Consider the following 22,220-nt stretch of genomic DNA (forward strand, 5'->3'; position numbering starts at 1 on the left):
CAATATGGAAGAACTAAGTCAATGAGGAAGACAAATTCTTTTAAGCAGATACTACGTTATTCCCACCTTTTCCAAGCCCCGGTACCAGGAGAAGAGGACTGTGGTGTTTCTATCCACGTGTTTCTAGGCAAAGCCCTAGAAGCATGACCACCTATGTGTTCCATAAGGATCAAGTTCTCACTTTGCCACTGCGAAGCCTGTGTTTACCTCCCTGTGCTAAGGACTCAAGAAAGTATCTTATGCTTTTCATCAAATCCTAAATATCCCCCTGCAACAATTCTCTTCTAAAGCAAAATTCATCTTGTTGGGACACTCTCCAGGTCAGTAAAAGGAAGGCCAGCGCTTGCCTGTAGGTTAATACCTGGAGGGATCACCTTCCTTTGTCAGAAGAAATACAGTTTTATCCATCCTCCTCTCTTAATCTTGACAAATTTACAAATTATCATATAGAAACTGCTGCTGTGTTTCGCAGAATGTGCTGACATCACAGAAATGTCCTGCTTTGTTGCTTATGACAGAGGGACTTGTACTTTGGGTGGGAAGGGGACAGGTTACTGCTGCCTTAGTTACACTTGCTTTTCAATGTAAGTCAGGAAGAATTACCTGTTACCAGTTGGGAATAAACATCAGTTACCAGTTGGGAATAAACTACTTTCACAGATGTTTAAACAATTCATAAGAATGCCAAATAGGACAAATATTAAGACATGTGACAAAATGAAAAATTACAGGTTTTGTATTTACCTTACTTAAATCTCTATAAAGTACCAGGCCACCAACAACTGTGAGTAATTTGTAAACAGAATACTGAGGTCTCATGATTCCAAATGTAGTTCTGACATAATTAGAGGGGTTTTGACTGTAGAATGCTCAGGACCAATGTCTCTGATGCAGAACTTAATTATGCAAATTAAGCCTAACAGGATTTTCTTTCAGGTATACATTTGCCAGATTTAGCAAATAAAAACACAGGACCACTCAGCTAAATTTGCATGTTATAGGCTTATACTAAAAAATACATTCATTGTTTATCTGAAATTCACACTCCATGGGATGTCCTATATTTTCTATTTGGATGAGGGTCTCTATAAACACCCCCTGGTTCTAACAGACTCTATCAGAAGCTGAGAATTCAAATGCAGTGGTGCTGAAAAAAAAAAAAAAGAGAAACATTACATTCAGTGAATTACAAAAAAAAAAAGTTTTGAAATTAATGGATTATATTATTAAGTCTTACAGTACATTAAACCATAAAGCTGGCTGGTGTATGACACTAAATTATCTTTATATTGCTCCCATTTCTGTGGCACAGAACTGAAGAACCAAAGGACTGGCTAAAGTACTTTTACAGAACTTAAGTACTGACACAGTACTTTACCTATGATATATGTTTAATAAATATCTATTCACTGATGGTCCAGATGATACATGCCAAGCCTGTCCATTTTACATTTTAAAATCTGAATAGTTTGGATACTAGCAAGAAAGCAGCTGGCTTGAAGGGCAAATAACTAAAATTAATGAAAGACTATCTTTTCCTTGAAGGAACTGCAAGTATTAAAGAGAAATCACATTTATAAAACATAATAAAGAAAAGGTCTCCAGAATACCAGTGCAACAAGCATTTTTGCAGGCAGACTTTGGCCAAGGAAATAAGACTAGAGTTAATTTAGATCACTTGAAGTGAATGAAAATTCTAACATCCATGCAGCTGATTGGAATGGTGCATCCTTTTGGTTTAAAGTCAAAGTAAAGAAAGTAATTTGCACCAGGAAAGCTGCTGTGGGTTTGATTAAGCTCTGTAATGTGCTCTTTGTTCAAGCTTTCTACCCTTGCCAAATGCTTAGTAGACATACCAAGAAACTGGAATTTTTCTTAAAGGTAATTTTAACAAATGGGCTTTGTCAGAAGTAAAAATTACTGCTCTAGGAAAGGAAAAAATCTAAATAAATTGCCTTTCTAGAATCTGCCTACCTCCTATCAAACACACGAATCAAATATACATTATGAGAAAAAAAGTTGTCTCTGATTATTTCCTAAAATCATTTAGAATACATCTCATTAATTTTTAGTTCTATTGCTTTATTTATCTTAATGGTTTGTAAATAAAGTCTTCATCTAGACTATGGACATTGAAATTAATGTGCAAATAATAAGCAATAAAAATGGTTGAGTACAATAGTTCTTAAACTTTACACCATACCTCCAATTTTTCACAAAAGCAACCAAGTCCTATTAGTAACAATTCTCATTAGAAGCAGATCCTCAAAGCAGAGTGAAGATCAGTAGGGGGCACACTTCCTCCCCACCACCCCCTTACCTATCACTGGGTATATACTAGCAGTACTTGCTGATTTTTAAGACTGTGTAAAATCTTTGGCTGAAGCCTCAATTTTGTGGATAGTAACCTCTAGTATGGTGGGAAGGGTCAAAATACAAGTTTCTAACCAACATAAACATTTATATCACCAGTAAAGATGCCCATTACTGCTCTTATCCTATCCTGATACCTTGTTTTGGTACTTTTGAACCAAGAATTAGAACTTGTAGAAATTCTTTTCTTTCAAGACTCACTTTTACCATTTAGGTGAATGAAAGAAATGAATGGGAAAGACAATGCAAACAGAGGAGGGAAAAATACAGTTGTCAAGTGAATTATGCAGAAGTATAGTGCCGACCTTTATTCAAGGACTCTGAACAGAAATGTGACAAAATTAGAAACTCTGGGTTATTATACACTCTTAAGTATGGACACCCGAAACCAAAAAAAAAAAAAAAAGTAAAAAAGCTTGTTTTAAATAAAGTGAATTCAATAAACCCTGCTTTCTATTATCAAGGTGAAAGCTAAAATTCATTAATGGGGAAAAAGGGCAGGAAATCCTTTATTAATTCAGTGGGAAATACCTATTGATAGTCAAGAAACTGTTTTTGCTTTCTACTCCCTTAACTCAATGGTGCTAAGCTTTCAAGGCAGTAATTTGTGAATAGCACCACAGCCCTGGGAGTAATTTCAAAACCCAGGTGTGAGAGTAGCATGAACTAATCACTCACTCTCTTTAATTTTTTAAAACATCTCTTCTCAAGATTTTTGTAAAGCCGCTTATGTCAACAATTCAAGCAGATCTGAGAAGCAGTCTGTAAAGCAATGAAGTGAATGAGTGTATAAATATATGTAGATGTAGACCCATGAAATCCAACATTGTATGAAGAAACTGGAATCTGAAGTTGCAGTCAACAAAGGAGACAGAGGAGTATACTTTTTCAAGAGACTAGCAAATTTCTAAAAAAAATTCTCATTTTTGTGGAGAAATCAAGGTAACTTGATTTTGACATTTGGTTATTTTTTAACAGCATATATTCTTTTTTTTTTTTTACAGTATAGTAACAGGTAGACTATGTTCAGTGCTATTATGAAATGATTCTATGAGCTGTATCTCAGTAGTCTTATTGCTTTTCCAACCACTTTTAGAGAAAAATTACACACTAGTAAAAACAAGTGACTTCCTTCTTCCTTGTCCCACTCATAGGACACTGTGCTTGTGTGAGGCAGCCAGGAAGACTGCGTGTTTCACCTCTGAGCAGAAATAATGGGAGATGTGACTTCAGGGTTTTCTGTGTAGGGGGAGAGAATTAGGCAACTAGTTGAAATGCAAAGGGCAAAAAGAGTGGGTGCTCTCATCCCCCTGTGACTCAAAAGCTAGAAGCCAACCCCATTTTCGAGTGAAATTTGTATACCTCTGTAAATGAATTTTGAGTTGTATACAGGTAAGTATGTCCCTGCGGTTGAGGGAAAGAGAGGTCAAGGTCATAATGGTGGTGATGAGGGAAAGTGAGATCTGAGAACCTCCAAAAATTAATATCCCAGAAACACAGAATTTTTAATGGCACAGTCTGATGCAATAGAAATACCTTATTCAAGTTTGGTGAAAAATCACATTCTTCAGAAAGTCATAGAAATGACCATGGCCCAGGAATAACTTATGTTGTTTGTAAAGGAAGAAATACTGCTTTTTCTCCCCATTACACTACTAATGTAATATGCATGTGGAAGTGGATAGATAAAACTAACTGGTGACACAGTAAACTTTTATATTCACAAAGCTACCATAGTAGATAGATGATGGTAACACAAGATGGTTTTGGAAAAAATGAGTGAATAAATGAAAAGTTCTTTGTTTAGTGACTGAACCTCCTTTATTGCTGATCTATTGTCCAATTTATTACTTTAAACATGTATTATTTATTTTAAAGGCTTCATATATTTTATCTTGAATTCTCACGATAATCCTGAAGAGTAGGTATCATTAATCCTACAGTACAGAGAAGAAACCTGAGATGCTGAGAGCTATGTGCCATCAGAGTTGGAGGGCTTGGACTTGACCCCGTTACTACCTTGATGGGCTTGGGACGTTAAGCTCTGTACCCGTCACCTAGCAGAGCCAATACTTTTTCAGGGAAAGAAGAATATTTAGGAAGTGTTATGGGCTGATCAAACCTTGGAGTCTTAACCCCCAGCACTTCAGAATATGACTGTATTTGGAGATAGGGCATTTAAAGAGGTGTTAAGTTAAAATGGGGCTGTTAGGGCGGGACTTAGTCCACTTGGTATCCTTGTAATAAGAGGAAGTTTGGATGCACAGCAACACCAGAGGTGTGCACCCACAGAGGAGAGACCAGTGAGAACACAGCAGGAGGGCAGCCATCTGCAAGCCGGGAAGAAAGGCCTCAGAAGGAAGCCACCCCGATTTTGAACTTCTCATCTCCAGAACTGTGAGAAAACAAATTTCTGATGTTTAAGCCACCCAGTCTGTGGCATTTTGTTGTGGCAGCCCTAGCAAGTCAATATAGGAAGAGAAAATAAATAACTGAATGTAGTAACATACACAGAATGCAAAAGACACAGCAGCTCAGCTGTTGCTCCAAACTGGACTCTGAGTTGTTACAAGTTTTGGCCTCAGCGAGGAAGCAGCAAAGAGCTTCATCCTGGAGGCACTGCAAAATTGCCTGTCAGGTACACTCATTCCAGTGTCCTCAGCACGTACCTCACCGTATCTCTCTCCTCTCTCTCACACACACACAGAAACATGGCTGAAATGTCCCCGCAATGCCAACATACACACCCTAACAAGCATGGTACATGATAAATTAAAAGCATTTCAAGGCATGGCCCAGTGTTGTTACCTCAGATCTTGCTAGAATAACATGACATTTATAAAAATACAACCCACTGGATATTTGGCACTGCTTGGGAATGAAGAGTATGTCCACTTAAGAGCCAATACCCCAGGCTGTCAAAAAAAATCTCAACCCAGGATTTCTTTTATAAACATTACCTATCTTTTTAAAGTTCTGAAGTCTAGGAAGTGAAGAAAATGTTCTGCTTATTTTTGTCTATTTTCGCCTAAATGTAAAACACATAAACCATATATAAGATCATGTAAATGCTCAGTCAAGGCATATCGATAGAACAACTATATGCATCTGGCAAAAAGCCTCAACATTTCCAGCCTTGGCCCTAGGTCACCCTCGCCTCCAACACACACCTACACAGAGCTCACATTCGACCTCCAATCCCAATGCACACTGAAAGCAGGTATTTACAGATTATTTTTTCAGATACTAGACAAATAATGGTCCCGTTCACTCTCTCACCTACCGTAGACCATACAAAATTTAACATCTGGGAGGATAAACTCAGCCCCATACACATATGACAAGGGTGAGTAGTCATCAGGGAGCCCTCCTCAAGCAAAGAGGATTTGCCAGCTTCCCTCTGAGGTCCAGGCCCTGAAAGGCCAACTGTGGTATGTTTGAGTTTCCATCAGGCTTGGTGCTTGCTGGCTGCTGCTGTGTTCAGTCAGAACCCCATAGCCCAACTGTCCTATAAACATCTCGCCCTTCTGCTGAGAGCTGCTCACCCAGGCTTACTTGCTGGAGCTGAGAATACGCTACTTGAGAGCTGCAGGCTGAATGCTAACACTTGGAGCACAACTGACCCCTGTCTTCTCCAGGCCAGTGACTGCTCTAAAAAAAAAATACTCACAGTTCCCATGAACATAACAAGAACGAGAAGGAAAGTCCATTTTCCTCACCATGTGCCACCCAGCCATGTTTACACTGATCGCACGTCCTCAGGTTAATCTTCCCCGGCTGAAAACATTCACACGTGCAGTTTACCAGTGTGCAACGGATAGCCTGGAAAAATAAAGGAGGGAACAAGGATCAGCAGCTGTTCAAAGGTACTATATTTCTTCACTATTTTAATAACACTTACTTCCATTTTTTAAAGACTTATGCAGATAGGGGCTGGCAGAGTTTTAAAAATAAATTTTAATATTATCAAAATATCTTAGAAGAAAACAAAGCTCATTTACTAATAGAATGTTTCATGTCATTTACACATAACCTTGAAATTAGAAACATAGACCAAGTAGAATTAAGAATAAAAGATTATATATTCTACACAACGCTGGATTTGTAACAACAGGGATCTAAAAGGGAAAAACATTGCTGCTACTATATATTCCCATAAGTTTATCTACTTGGTAATAATGCAGAAAATACACATTCTAATATAATAATGTTGAAGTGAAATGCTGGTGAGACTAAAACATGACATACAAATATTACTATTAGAATATTACTTTTCTTCTGCTAAGTTTCACTTAAATGCTTTGTTAATCTTTCAGACACATTTTGAAAGACAATCCTGTTGGCCCAAGAAGACCCAGCATACTTCTGGTATTACTTAGCACAGCCTAATTCCTTTTTCTCCCCCTTGATATATTAATTCCATTTTCATTCCTATTTTGAAAAATATAAAACAACCCTCCTTTTGTTTTAATGGTGATTAGGATTTAAATTTGTTTTTAGATCAGATGTAGACTTGGAAAAAGCCATTTATGTGAACATTTTATATCTGGAACAATCCAACTGTACCTTAGAAAATGAAGAACACACTAAAGAATCTTCCATTTCTTTACAAGTACTTTCAAAAATCATCTCACCAGTTTATATTATAAAGTGAATCCATAGAAAATTAGCATAGATGAAGTGTAACTTTTTATGGATAAAAACCTATGCTTAAAAATTGTGCTGAAGCTGACCTATGGTCCTAGACTACAGTTAATAAATTTATCTCATGCATTTAGTTCTAATTTGCATGTTAATTCTGAAGACTGAAGGGATTTAGTCTGATCATTCACAGATTAACAGTCTACTGTAACTACCTGAACTGCCAGGAAAAGATCTCTCCATGGCTTTAAAAAAGTGATCAATGATTACTGATTTGGGGAGTAAGGTGCGGGTGCGGGGAGAGGCACGGCGCTCCCTGAAACTGCACCTCTATGCTTGAAAGCAATGCTCACTTAACATAGCTCCTGATGCATATTCCTGGAACCTTGTGGATTTTCAAATACACTGTCTCATTTGTAATAGACAGTATTTTAGATATTGTTAACATGGTTGGGCCAAATTCCACTTACAGAGGATAAGACTGAACAGGCTTGTACTGTTCCCTATGCTTTGGATCAGTGAAGTATAAAATATTTCTTTCATTAATGAACATTAAATCTATATACCTCTATTTGGTTTCTGATGTTAGAATCCTTACTGTACACTCCTTTCGTATTTCTCCTCCATCAGTAATTTGCTCGTCTATTACCACTAGGGAAATACTCAGTTGTATCATCTGCCTGATAGTTCAGGGGCTTTCTTCCAATATCAACAGTCCATTACCTATTAATTATGTTGTAAAACTTTGCTATATATGTTAGAGATTAAAGGAATCAGTAGTAAGAAATAGGGACACCAAAGGAAATGCTAAGCAAGAACAATAAACATATTTGTAGGTTGTAAAGGGAAACAGCTCCCCAAAATTTCTTATTTCAACCTCAATAGTTTACTGACTGAGGAATATATCAGAACATCCCAGATTAGAAACAGTTTCTTTAAATAACATGGTCATTAGTTAATGAACTAACAACTTGACTCTACTATGGTGGTGGGGAAAAAAAAATTTAGTGAGTAGTGTTTCTACTAAAAACAAAGCACTTTACAAACTAATTATAAATTCAGATACAGCAACCACAATGACATTAAAATATTTATATAATCTGCAGTATGATAATACAAGCTTTCATAAACACTAAAAAAAAGAAAAACCCACTAAGAGATGATCTCTCAAGAACTATATGTTAACTCCAAGAAAAAAAAGACATACATATTTTAAATCATTAATTTGAGAACATTTAATTTACAAAAATAGCCTAAACTTATATCATGTTTAAAGTGTACGTTCGTCAATTTTAATTATAGCTATATTCAGGACAGACCAAATTAAAAGACTGTAGGTTTGCTTTATTTTTATGTATATTTATTTAGTCACTGGTTGAATCATTCATTCATTTACTCTGAACTAGTTTATGATTCAAACACTTTCTCTCTCCCTAAATAACTTTATACATCTGGCACTTTTGGGAATTAAACCTTCCAGATCGTCTTCCTTCTTTATGAATTCTACTCTTTTTGTACCTGAACATACAAACATTGGAACACCTCAGCTCCTATTGTATATAAACACTTAAGCACTGGAAGATCCATTTTGTATTTCTATGAATTCCAGAAGGTGTATTTGTTTCAAATTCAAATTTTTATAGACTAAAATATTCCTTAAGGGAATTATATATATTTAAACAATATGGTCTAAATAAATATTTTGCGTAAGAGACTATTGTGGCTTCAAAGGAAGTTTTATTCTAAATAACATTTTTGAAATGGCATAAAACTTTGACATACTATTTATTCACAACAAAATAGAATCAATGTGATCACTTGCCAACTAACCCACACTTTAAAAAAATAAATTGTCATAAAACTATCAAAGCCAGTTAAGCCTCAAAAATGTACATGCTTTCCAAGGAGACAGTTGGGAAGAGCAGAAACGGATATGCTTTCATTTTTGTGAGCACATTCACTTCTTCTTTCAAGCAGCTAACATGAGCGCCACCCACTCACTGCTGGGCACCCTCAACTATAGAAAATCGAGACAATGGCAAAGTGGCAGAAAGGGGATACCAGGAAAAGAGCAGTTTAGACTATATATTTAGGCATCTTTAGGACAGTTATAGCTAACTCAGGCTATAGCTATCCCCTCCATGCCTCCAGGACCTACCACATCAAGAGTGCCCTGTAACTCTTTCCTCAATTCTTAACGTAATGACATTCCCAGCTGCCCAGGAATATAACAGTAGTACCTTTTCTTAAGCCTGCAACCTATGAAAAGTAATTCCTCCTTCTGCTTACCTTTACCATGGATTTTTTTTTTAAAGAAAAACCTATGCACTCAATACCCACTGCTTCCACTTCTGCACCACTATCTACATTTTCATTTTGTAATCTGGTTTCTGGCCCAAAGGTTCCTGAAACTGCCTTCTCCAAGAGGAATGTTCTCAAATCATAACTGGTCCCTTTTTCCAGACTCCTTGTCCTCCCAGACCCAGATGCAGCTTACAACACTCTCTCCATCCCTGGGCTGTAAGTGACCAACTACCCTAGTATTTCTGGCAACAATTCCACACACACTCTCTCTCTCTGCTGTAAATAAATACAGGTGTTTCCCACGGCTGGGCTCTTTATTCTTTAATTTGGCAATTTCATCCCCTCCTACTGCTTCAAATATCATCAATAAGCAGAAGTCATCATTTTGGGGCCAAATACTGTGCTAAGTGGTGGGAAACGGACGGCAGAGTCCCTGTGCTCAAGGACTTGACAGTCAAGAGTTTGTGGTAAGTGGGTTTAGAGGACAGACCCTAAGAACAGAAAAATGCCCTTAAACAGGTGTGAGAAACACCATCTCTCCCTTTTTATTCCTGTCTTTTCCTCTACCAAAGAAAGGATACTTAAGTTTATTTATTTATTACCCATTATTAACAATAGCCAGATTTATTGGATATTTGCCATTTTCCAGATACTGTGCTAAATACTTTAAAAGCATTAGTTCTCCTAACCCTCCGAAAACACAGTGAGATGGTTACTATTATTAACTTTATTTCACAAGCAAGGAAACTGAGGTGGAGGTGACTCAGTACCTTGCCTAAAGTTACTGAGCCAGTAAGTCCCAGGAATCAGACCCAGGTTTTGGGAGCTCTCCATCCCACTGACTGGAATTCTCCAGTTACAATCCCTGTCACAATTAGGCAGTCCTAGGGTAAAGCCTCTCTACAGCCCACCATCCAAGCCCCACTGGGTATTGTTAACTCCTGCTCGCCTTTCAGATTTCAGTTCAAATATTACTTCCATTCCCAGGGCAGCTGCCCTCATCTTCTGACTGAGGCAAGTCCCCCACTGTCTCCTGTTTCACAAGATCTCTCTCTATCACAGCAATGATCACAGTTGTGAGATCAGATTTATCTACAGTTTACCTATACTGATTAATCCATGATCTATTATATACCCCTAACATCTGTGATTATCTAATTAAGGTCAATCTCTCCCTTTAGAATTTAAGCTCCATGAGGGCAGGGCAACACGGCTGTTAGGCTTACAATGTATACTAGCAAAAACAGGTGCTCAAAGGCACTGAGAGAAGTACAGGACTCTCTGAGCCTCTTCCCTCATCTGTAAAATAATGATAACAATAACATCACAATAGTGTCACAGGACTTAAATGAATATAAAGCACACAACAATGAGCCTAGCAACAGTAAAAGCTCAATAAATGGAAACCATTTATGACCTCAAGAAACTTTCCACATTTGAGTATTTGAATTACTTTTTCCCTTATGATTCTTCCCAATGTACTTTTTCCAACACCTTATAAAATGCTTATAACACATATTTAGTTTTAGTGAATAAATGAACTCTCTGAGATACATTATGCCATATAATTCATACTAGAGTCCTCTAAGGTGGGCATGACCTTAACATTGGGGTTCAGAAATATTTATATGGGTGTTACATGGCTCTTAAATGATAGGGTGCATTTTCTCATTATTAATCAGTTTATTTCCATTGCCTATAGAAAAAGGAAGAAAACATACAATTAAAACTGGTAAATTATAAATATTCATGAACAAAATTACCTAAAATACATAAAAGGGTCAAATTTAGTACAAAATATTTAATCAAGGTTCAGTCATTAACACTTTTAAATAGGAATATTAAATAAGAGTGCATTTGAAAGTATTCTGGATAAGTTCCAAAGCCCTATTCAGATAATAGGTTCTGTTATCGCTAAAACTGAAGTCTCTTTAGCTTTATTATACTCATAGCTAGCTTGACCTCTGCAAGTATATGTAAACTGAACATCAATCTTCTCAGCAAATGACATTTTTCAGGAAAACAGATTGTTGCTGCAATTAATGTTAATGTACCTTACAAAAGAACAAGACACAGGCTAATTAATAAATCTTCTATTACCTGTTCCTCATTTGGAAACACAGAAGTCATCTATTAATGCAAAACAACAAAAGGCAAAATAAGGCTATGGAGCAAATAGAAACATAAAACACATAGTCTGAAGAAGCAATCATAGAACTTAAAAAAAAAAAACTAATCTCATTTCTGGGTTTTGTTTTTCCACAAAAAACTAATTGCCAGGAGTTCCCTTCAAGTGTTCATTAACCCAGGACAAATTTCCCATAGGTAACTAAAAATCCTTCTTAAATCTGTTTTCTCCTTGTTCATTTCTGCGGAAGATACCAAGATTTACAACTTATATTATGAAATTTTACTCCAATCATTTAAAAATGTTTAATAGTTAAGTACATGATCTGCATTAAAATTGAATTATAGAAAAAGCTAATCATTAATATAGCAACCACTCTGTCCCACCAGCTTCTACCATAAACTTAGATGGTACAGTCTAGGTGTATAAATTAACTGGCTATAATGGCTATCAGTGACAAGGTTCACCTTGTTAATTTTTTAACAAGAACAAATTTTTTAATAACCTGAATTTTCTACTTTGGAAGCCACATTGTAGACATCATAAATATGTAAAATTTGCCAACCCTCCATGAGGATACAAAGTAGTCTATGTTATAATTAACTTTTATTAATACGTCACTGCATGTTGTTTTATTCATCTCTGAACATACACACCAGTCTCAGAAGGCCAAATGAATTTTTCTATTGGGTAGGAAAATTGTCCTTCAAAGACTTCTGTCTTTAATATAAATAAATAAAATTCTGGAATAGAAAATTATCTGTAATGAACCTGGAAGCTGATTATTCCAGGACTGTCACACAAAATACTGCAATAATTACAACATAACAGACACCAAGCATTATGGACCGAGAGAGTGATCTTGTACATGGCCAAACTGAGGCACAGAATGATTCCACGTGCATTCACACATCTTGCGTGTGAGAACTTGTGATAGTACCCAAGCACCAAGATTAACACAAAGATTCTAAAGGACTCATGTGATAGTGATGGTGATTAACTTGAAAAAGCTCCCTAATTGTCAGGCCAGTTTTTTTCCCTTCTATTTTCACATGGCTGATACATAAAACTAATGGACAACTTTCAAAAGAAGTACTCTGAGTGTGAACTAAGACTTGGAAAATTTATATGATATTGCATTTGTAAAATAACTCAGTATCCCAAATTTGGCCAAGTCACAATGCAGTTTCTGCAAGGAAAATTCAGTTTTTTTGCTTTGTGGACAACTTCTGAGCTTACTAATAACTAACAAGAACTAGACAACTGCACAAGAAATTTGCTGTTTACCTGATTACAAAACTCATTCATGATTAAAGTAAAGGTATCTCTGTTGTGCTGTGGAATTTTATAATCAGGTATCAAAATAAGACAAGAAAATGTGAATTGGATGGATGAAGGGATTGATGAGAGACCCACAGTTTTAAAAACCCTACCTACAAAGAAGTTTTATAACTACCTAAAAAGTCTTAAGATATCTAACTCTAACCATGAGACTATTACTATAAATCTACAATTGTAGTAAGGTGGGTATGTTTTCCATATTTATACAAAGAAACATAAATCTGAGTTTGAATCAGTAATGGTCACAGAGTTCACAAGGAGTGATTATAAAGTGTACTGTAAAAGTTAAGTGCCAACAGAGTGTTGAACTGCAATGCAATTACCACTTCTCATAACAGTAATAATAGCAAATGAGAAGCAATGATGTCATTCTGTCTGCTTAATGAAACCCATTCAAAAATTCACACAATAGAAAATTACAGCAAAAGTATATATCTTATTTGGTGACAAGACAAATTAGAAATATAAAAATTAATCCCTCAATAAAAGGTTCTTTAAAACTTGTTTAATTGTTTTTACTGTTATATGAAGAAACAGCAACCTGACAAAAATGATCATTTTGTTGTACCTATGTGTTCTGAAATTTCTTGGGTGTCTTCAAGAATTACATTTTGTGGATGAATCAGAAGATCTGAAAACACATGGTCAGTCTAGACTCACTACAAGGACCAGATGCCACTAATGCAACCAGTGGACCACATGGTCAGGATGAAAAGCTGGACAATTTAAAAACTGACCTCAAGAAAATTGATCAAGAAAATATATCATCATCATAATAAACATATCCAGAATAATTGAAAGAGATTCACTGGCAAAAGGTGGCCTTTCAACACCATTTACTGTTAAAAGTCTGGGAACGTTAAGCCTCATTTTAAGTTTCCCTTAAAATGTACAATTCCTCTATCAATTGGCAAGTTGACAGACAGAACATAATATATTCATAATGGAATATTATTTGGCCATAAAAAAGAATGGACTGTTGTTACATACAACATGAATGTACCTTGAAAACATTATGCTAAGTAAAAGAAAAAGGCCCTCATTTTATATGATTCCACTTACATGAAACATTCAGAACACAGAACTCTATAAAGACAGGAAATAGTTTGTGGCTGCTTAGGGGCTGCAGGGATAGCGAAAGGGTTTCTTTTTGAGATGATGAAACTGTTCCAAAAATAACTATGATGATGGTTGCACATAACTGCAAATATATTAAAATCCATTGAACTGTGTACTTTAAATGGTAAAATATATGGTATATGAATAATAAATATATTTAAAAGTGGGAAGCAGCTCGTTTCTTTTAGTGCTATTAAATCATTTGATTCATAAGATATCACGCCGCTGGAGACATACTATAGAAAAAACATCTTTCTTTAATCTAGTAGGTCTTCAATATACAAATACTAAATGAATGAATAAACAGAGGGCAAACAAAAGAATTTCACTGCTGCTTGAATTTGAAAATCCCTTCTACTTTGAAAACATCAAAACCTAACATACCCATTTAAAAATCGGCAATTATTTTTTAAATTCACTGCTATTTTTCTACCAGGAAAATCCAGAACATACTTCAACAAATTATGAGGTGGGGCATCTCAGTTATAATGCTCAACATACTAGTATCAAGATCCTAAAGAACTAAGAGAATTTGTTAAAAATTGACAATGGTGAATTCTGTCATGTATATCAGCAGAACCATTTTTCTCAATTTACTGTGATGAAAAAATTACTTTAGCAGAAGTCAAGAAATGAATTTGGTTTAGAAGGAGTTAAAGAGGGAAAACAAACTTCTGAGTAAATGTTTATATATGAGTGACTGTTTTCATGACTATATGAGAATATATAAATACAAACAGGGAGAAAGGGACATACACATAGGCACACGAATTTTCACAGACATGGATCCAATGAGCATCTGTAGTCATTACCTTATGACCACAATCTACTATCAATCGACATGAGGAAGACCCCATTTAAATAATTTAGGAGTTCAGAGTGAAAATCAACAGCGGGATATAGCCAATTATATAAGGAAAAACCCATGCTTCTATGGCATCAAAGCACATGCAGGCTTTGGAGTGCGTGTGTTATGTCTCCTGCTCCCCCACCCCAATTACATTAAGCCTATGGCAATATAAGCTATTTGGTTAGATGATTAGTAATATTAGAAAAACAGGAATGAAAAGGCATTTCAAATTGGGCAGAAACTTTATTTCCTTACCTAACAGTTAACAATTAAGCTATTCCATTTATTGCCAGTATGCTTACAAATTTTGCAGACTATTTAAGTAGCTGTGATAACATACTAGAAAGGAAATACTCTTCCCATGAATATACATATCATCTAACTGAAAATAAGGGGTTAGTTCACCACTTAAAATAACCACATATTAACTAAACTCAATCTACATTTACCAGAATACATAACAACTTTATATATGGAGCCAAAGTACTCTGATACCAGATTAATGTTAAGTAATACTCATCTCATTCTGCCTTAATGTTGAATCAGCAATTTTGTATCCCATTGATATACATTTTATTCATTTTCACTAATGCAATTTGAAAGGTGGTAATGTGATTACATTTCTCTGTGGCATTCATGAAAACAATTACTAATATAATATGATAGGAAAGACATTAATAAGGAAAGGATTTATAATGAGATGCAAAAAGACTTATGAACCTTCTAGCACTTGACAAAGAAATACTCATTAGACAAGAAGACAAGATAAAGCCTAAATTCTGCTATTTCAGAAGCAGCTTCAATCCTGAGAAAAATGATTTGCATGATGACCCCAGACTTTGGGGACGTAGCACAGAGGAGCATGAGTACCCCAAGACACATCCCAGGCTGTGCCAAATGTGAGACGCTCCTGAGTTGGTGATGCCTCCTCCATCCTGGGCAGCGTGGGAGGGACCCCTTTAAGGAACAAGTCCCTCTAAATCTTTGTCCTCTACAAAAGGAGCCAGCCTCACATTTCAAATGCCAGAGCATAGCAATCAATCCATTTACCAAGTAAGAGCATAAGGTGGGTGACCTTTTAACTAAATTTACTCCCCAGGTTTGTGAAAAGAATTTATCCCAGTGAAGCAACAAGGGAGACAAGCTGTTGAATTTTAGAATATATCATTTCAAATGACAACTTCCATTACCCAGGCCAACTGAGGCAGCCTTTGTGAGACTAATAATGTCCTATGTTTGTACAGTGTTATGAAGCTTGCATAATACTTCAATTGCATTCTTGTATTTAATCATCAAAATCCCCCAAATTAGAGATTTTTCAAACAGCAGAAAATGAGGCTCTGAGATGTCCTTAAATGGCCACAGCTGGTAATCCAGGGCTCTTCCCACTCTGCCTGTGTATGAAAGGCAAGGAACTGAATAATCCCCCCCTTGCTACCCTACTCCACAGTGAGATTTCCTTAGATATTTTTTCAGTTCCAGTAGGAGTTTAAGACTGAACAGAATATGTGAACAAACTACACACAAAGGGAGAGGAATGGATGAAGGTTTAAGCAACTTGAAAAGGTGGGGGAAACTGCTAAGTAAGCAGTTAACAATTTACACTGGAATTTTCTACAAAGTGGTGTATTTTAGACAGAAAAAGAGATTCTAAACAGCTTTCTATGGAGTCTCTACATGTTTAAGAAAAGCCAAAATCTGGAAAAGAGTGACAAGGTATAAATGAATGCTTGGTTCATTTTACATCTTACTGCAGCCTATCTTGGGATTGCCTGTTAGTAGCATATCTCAACAAATATTCTAATACCTTCCATTGTGCATGTAACTGTGGATCATAATTATGCCTGATTATGAAAGAATATGTTTCTTTGCCCAAGAGCAGATATCACCTCAGGAATCATACCCATTACAAATAATAATAATGATATGAAGAACAGTCTACATGCCCTCTTATACGTTATTTATGTTAGGTCATAGATTCCCCAAGGGTCTGTGCTGAGACCTGGACTGGCTTCATTACAGCTTCATATAAATCACTGAAGGCACATCGTGATTTTACCAGTAGCTAGAGCTGCTAAAATTTTTCAAGTGAAATCTCTCAGGTAATACATTTTTTAAAAACACAAATACGATGTTACCATTTCTTCTAAAAGGTAGTTTTCTCAAATTGAAAGGACTGCATTCAGATTTGCACAGAAATCCCACAAATTTCTATGGAATCTATGCATATCTGAGGGTAAAACATACCCAAGAGTGTTGAAAAAACATTATTCTCTTTTTTCTTTTAAGGATTAGTTGGTTTAAAAGACAAAGATAGACATACACTTATAGAGAAAGGCAGCAAGAAACAGACCATCTAGCTGCTAACAAATGCTTCATCACTGAGCAAACGGCGAGATCTACGTGATGGTTGCCAGGGACTCTGAGCTAACTCTTGAAAATTAAAAAATAAATAGAAGCCTTGTGGAAAAAAAAGGGAGTCTTCCAGAACAATGTTAATGTCATCTTGGGCATGTGGACTGGGTTCACATGTGTGTCAGCTGAATCAACATAATGGGCTATAACAGCTTCGAAGCAGCTAATATGGTCCATTGGGTCAATAATCCGTGAACTAAGAAGGATTTACTCAATAGACTATAAATGGTTCATAAGAACTCAAGAATCACTCCATCAGATCAAAAATCCAATTTTCATATGGTTCCTTTCTACAAATTAGCCAAAAGAAAGTAATAGCTCTAAAGGACTTACTTCAAGGTCTATCAGTTAAAAACTTACTTTTTAAAGAACAGAGTAGAAGAGGAAGAATTAAATGGCTGCCTGTCTCTGTCTGTCTGTCTCTCATGATGAACCAACCTATTTTGAAGGAGAAAATACATTTTATGATGGAAAGCTAAAATACAACAGGAAATATCCAAGGGGTTTTTCACATTTTCTAAGGGCACTTGAATGTAGGGATCCAAACAAGTGAAATACACACACATATGCATTCATTTCCTCCCTCCTCCCCTTTCTCTGATAGGTCTCCACATAACTATGTACAGTATCACAAAGGAAATTACAAAACACTATTTCTAGGGTAGCAACATTTAAAAATGAAGATTTATATTTTAGTTTTGCTTCTTTACATGATTTGTATTGTGGGTCTGCGGTGTGAGGCCTGAGGCAACATTTGGGTTGGCATATGGACATTGGCAAACTCTTTCATCTTCATGTATAAAAAAGCAGGTGAAAGAAACTACAAAAAGTAAACAGTAAGAACTTAAAAAATATGTTTTCAACATTTAAGAGAGAGAGGAGGTCAGCTCCCTGGCTGGCTAAGGATTAAATAGCCAGTGTTTATATTACATCTTCTGCCCACTCTAGACTGCAGAGAAATACTAGTCTTTACCCTGTATTTGTGAATTTCATTACATATTCACACTAGGTGATAGCAGTTGCAGATTAATTTTTTTTAATGTAAGCCTATCTGTGTGAATAATTATATTTACTAAGTTCATGGCAACAAAGAAAAGCAGAGATAAATGCTCCAAAAATGTAACAGGCTATAATTAGAATTCTTAACAAGAAAGAATTCCTTTACTAGGGAAGCAAATGTGATCTATCACCTTGCTCTCAAAATGCTATTAGCTTCTCTCCATCATAAGGACAACAAGAACGCATCTTTTTCTTTTTACAGGAGTAACACTGAAAAAGATAATAGATGTTTTTACATCAAAGTGTATTAGCTATTGACATAAACTCAGTCCTCTGAACTTTCACACAAGGGAAAGAAAAATTTCAGTAATTCTGAAATAGACAGATAAAACTTTTCTCTGTGGCTATGGCCATGTACTATTATACATAACTGCTTATTTTTAAAAAGAGCCTTATTGGTGCTCTCTGAAGGATTTTTCTTTTATACATAGCTTTATCCTATAATTTTGTCCCTGTTGGGCATGCTGCCTAAATTTAAACACAAACAGTCGAGCAATGAAGAAACATTAACACATTTACTGTGAACAAAAACTCCCAGTTGTACAGTGAAATTTTAATACATTTCAACTTATCTCTTTTACTAATGGGGAGAGTACAAACCCTGCAGGAATTCGCTCTGCAAACTGGTAATTACAGTAGACTCACTTTTTTATAATGCATATGTATAGTCAGACACAAAAAACCTGGCTGCCCTTTTGATGTAGGTTACAATAGGAATGTTTTAAAAATTATGAAAATCTACAGCAATTCTAAACAAATGCATTATTTCATGGAAACTGTCCTTTAACTCTGTATATAGACACAAATAGACATATATTTAGATATTTGCTTTATATACCAGAAGGCATAAGCTTTATCAGCATGTTCTTTTATGTCATTTTCCCCATAATCTTAGTGCACAGAATAAACCCACTTCTTTTTGTACAAAGCTAGATGTGATTTTGAATACCAAAACTTATCCCTCACATAAAGATGATATCCTTTCATTCCATATCTGGTTTTCCTTTTCTGTCCCCTCTAGTTTTGGGGATTTATATCTGTATTTTGAGACCCCATAGAATCTCTTCATTAAATAATTAAGAATTTCAAATCCTGAGAGGATTTGTCTCTCAGGATAGGCAGATACACTCTTTGACAAAAAACTCCCTATGTAGATACCTGAAGAAAATAACAACTATATACTGATATTCATAACTTATCACAGATAGTTGACAGAAATGAAGTAAAATCTGTTATATTCACATCACTTGCTAGACTCTATATTTATTTGTCAAATTTTTGGTTTCACAACAACTTTCTAAGAAATTGAAATCTGAGAGAGTGCTATGAGGCTATCAATACATAATTTATGCTGAACTCATGCTTCCAACTATTGGTATACTGGAAGGAAAATGAAATAAGAGAAAGCTTTTAAGGGGACATAACTTTTGTAATAATTTGTGAATTCAAAAAAAAATTAAATACACTTGCTAAAATGTCTATCTGTGACAGAGTAGCATTTACAAATTCCAGGGATATCTATCTGAAAATGGACACTATAAAACTCACTTAAAACATACAGCACATGCTACCAAAAAATGCAAATTGCTGGTCAAAAATCATTTCCTGGTCTTCCAACAGGATAAGAGAGTGACAAGGGGCAAACAATCTCAATAAGCTTGGCATGGCAGAAGCTACTCATCATTATTTTAAAAAAGGCATTTTAGATGTACTAGAAAAAGGTACCTTATTCTAAGGATGCATCTCTTATCTCTTCTTCTGGGCAATACTAGTAACATTCAAACTTAGGTCTCTGTCATTACAGAAAAGAATACTTCTTCTTTACCATTGCCATTTCTCTGTTCCCAAAGGCTACTTTTATTATAGTGTGCCTGAAATAAAATAAAGAAAACCAGACTCACTGTGGTTCAAGGGCCAGGCACTGGCTCTGTCCCAGGCAATGTATACATTCTTGGGCAACACCTACTGCTTCTATATGGCAATAAAATAACATACTTCCTGTTTTTTAAAATGCCAAAAACCAAAATATATATGTTTTGATATGCTTTCCTTAAAGTCAGTTTGTGCAGCTGGCCCTTTCCTTCCTTGATCCAAGTGTTACTAAAAATACCAAACTGTGGCTTTAATATGAATAAATTAACAGAAGTACACCTCAAGGATAGCTACATGTAAAACTGTAGCCTCTGCAAAAGCCATGCATACTATACAAAACAACTGAACATTAAAGAGCAATACCTTTCAAATGTTTTGGTCTATCACAGAGAAGGCATTCATGCTTTCATTTGCTAAAGTCTATTATTTCAGAGACAGTGGTGGTTGTGAAACAAACAAATACACCATCTGCTTCCTCCTAAATGAATTCTGAACACAAACTGATCAGGGATATGAGTCTGACATCAACCATATTCAAGTAATTTGAAGGGTTAGATCACACGTCATGTGCTGTAGTGATTTACAACTTTTTTGGATCAAAAGGAAGAAGTGCAATTTAGTATTCTGAGTCCCTTGCTTGAAAGACTCAGGTATGGCTAAGAATGAAAGCTTACATACAGCAGCCCTTTTTGAAAAATACACACACCCTCCTAATACCTTCTCCAAATGAATTGGTCCCTCGGTTTGTCTTTCAGTAAAGGTGAAAGAAATACGTTGAGAGGGTCAATTTGAATTCCCTGCACAGACTAATAAAATCCTCCCCATTTGCTTCGCTCCTCTGGAAAGGAATGAAATGGTGCAACTATTGTAGAATCCTGGTTAGAAGTAATACATGAAAAACAGGTAATATAGTAAGACATGTTTAACATTTTCATGTATTTCAGTTTTTCTTTATGATGTAGAGGGCATTTCCTTATGTTGTAATGCATCCACCTCTTCGATATGACGATTGTCAGTCAAGTCAATATTTTACTGGATGACTGCATGATGGAACACACACACACTAGCTTTGGTGGCCTACAAAGAATGGTGAAGGAAGACAGCAGCTACCAACAACATTTTACGGCATTTGTTACTCACCCACATTCAGAACCCTGATACATAAGAAACCTATACATAGCCTACATTATGTATTTTAAATAATGCTAGGGTGTCCCTAAACAGATGACCACAGACCACAGATAATGTTATTGGTGAAACTGGGCATCGGTGCCAAAGTAACAACAAAGAGGAAAAAAAAAAACAGCGCATGGTGGATTTCTGCAAAGTACCTCACAGTTTTGTAAGATGATGGTTTTCCAAGACTGACTGTGGGACAATTAGTATGTTCCACTTGGGTGAACCATAAACAGATGAGGAAAGCACAATTCAATATGATTTCACTGAAACATTACCTGAATATCCACAGAGCCGGTAGTGAACACATTTTAGTATTTTATGTTTGATCATACCAAGAAAAATGAGGCTATTATTTTAATTGTAAAATATATTACCTGTGTTAAAAGTTAACATCAAGGCACAGCTGCCAGATAGTATGCCTCAGCTATAAATAAGGTAGGGATGATATAATTTTAAATGGGTGTCTATTGTACAGTATTATATTCTTTTAGATGACTAGTCCACAGATTCATCTTTTTCTCTTAATTAAAAATAAACAAATTTTAGAGTTAGACTACCTAATGCTTACTTAGCCATATTCTACTTGCCAAAGCACCATTTTCAGAATCTATCTCCACAAAAAAACTTTAGATTCTACATGTCAACTCACTGAATGGAGATTTTTTTCTCCAAAACTAACCTATTTGCTTGATTTTAAAGAGTTGATCATGGGGAGGAAAAATCCTCTGGTGTCAAAAGTACTACGAAGTGGTAGTATTCAATCAGCTACAAAAGCTTGTCTGTGTGAGAGGCTATTATACTTGAGTTAATAACTTGAGACTCTGCACACAGGTGTCAGGTATGTTACCTTTTCAACTGAGAAAACAAACATAAAAGAACAGGGGTGAGAAATGTAAAACATGTGCAAATAATGCCTCCATGTGAAAGTGCTTCTTGCTT

At 35.7% G+C, this 22,220-nt stretch overlaps 1 protein-coding gene across 17 annotated transcripts in view; it reads right to left on the reverse strand.

The window, feature by feature from the left end:
• BNC2 (basonuclin zinc finger protein 2) overlaps positions 1 to 22,220 on the reverse strand; it is a 442,599-nt gene that overhangs the window by 172,126 nt on the left and 248,253 nt on the right. For 15 of the 17 annotated variants that reach the window (XM_036888211.2, XM_036888208.2, XM_036888199.2 and 12 more), the window contains one exon: positions 6,093 to 6,195. In XM_036888211.2, the coding sequence (XP_036744106.1) occupies positions 6,093 to 6,195 (103 nt within the window). Of the gene's footprint in view, positions 1 to 6,092; positions 6,196 to 17,531; positions 17,610 to 22,220 lie in introns of all 17 variants that reach the window. The other 2 variants (XM_057498716.1, XM_036888217.2) reach the window with 1 other exon arrangement.

Source organism: Manis pentadactyla, chromosome 3 (genome assembly GCF_030020395.1).
Source record: "Manis pentadactyla isolate mManPen7 chromosome 3, mManPen7.hap1, whole genome shotgun sequence".
NCBI lineage: Eukaryota > Metazoa > Chordata > Mammalia > Pholidota > Manidae > Manis > Manis pentadactyla.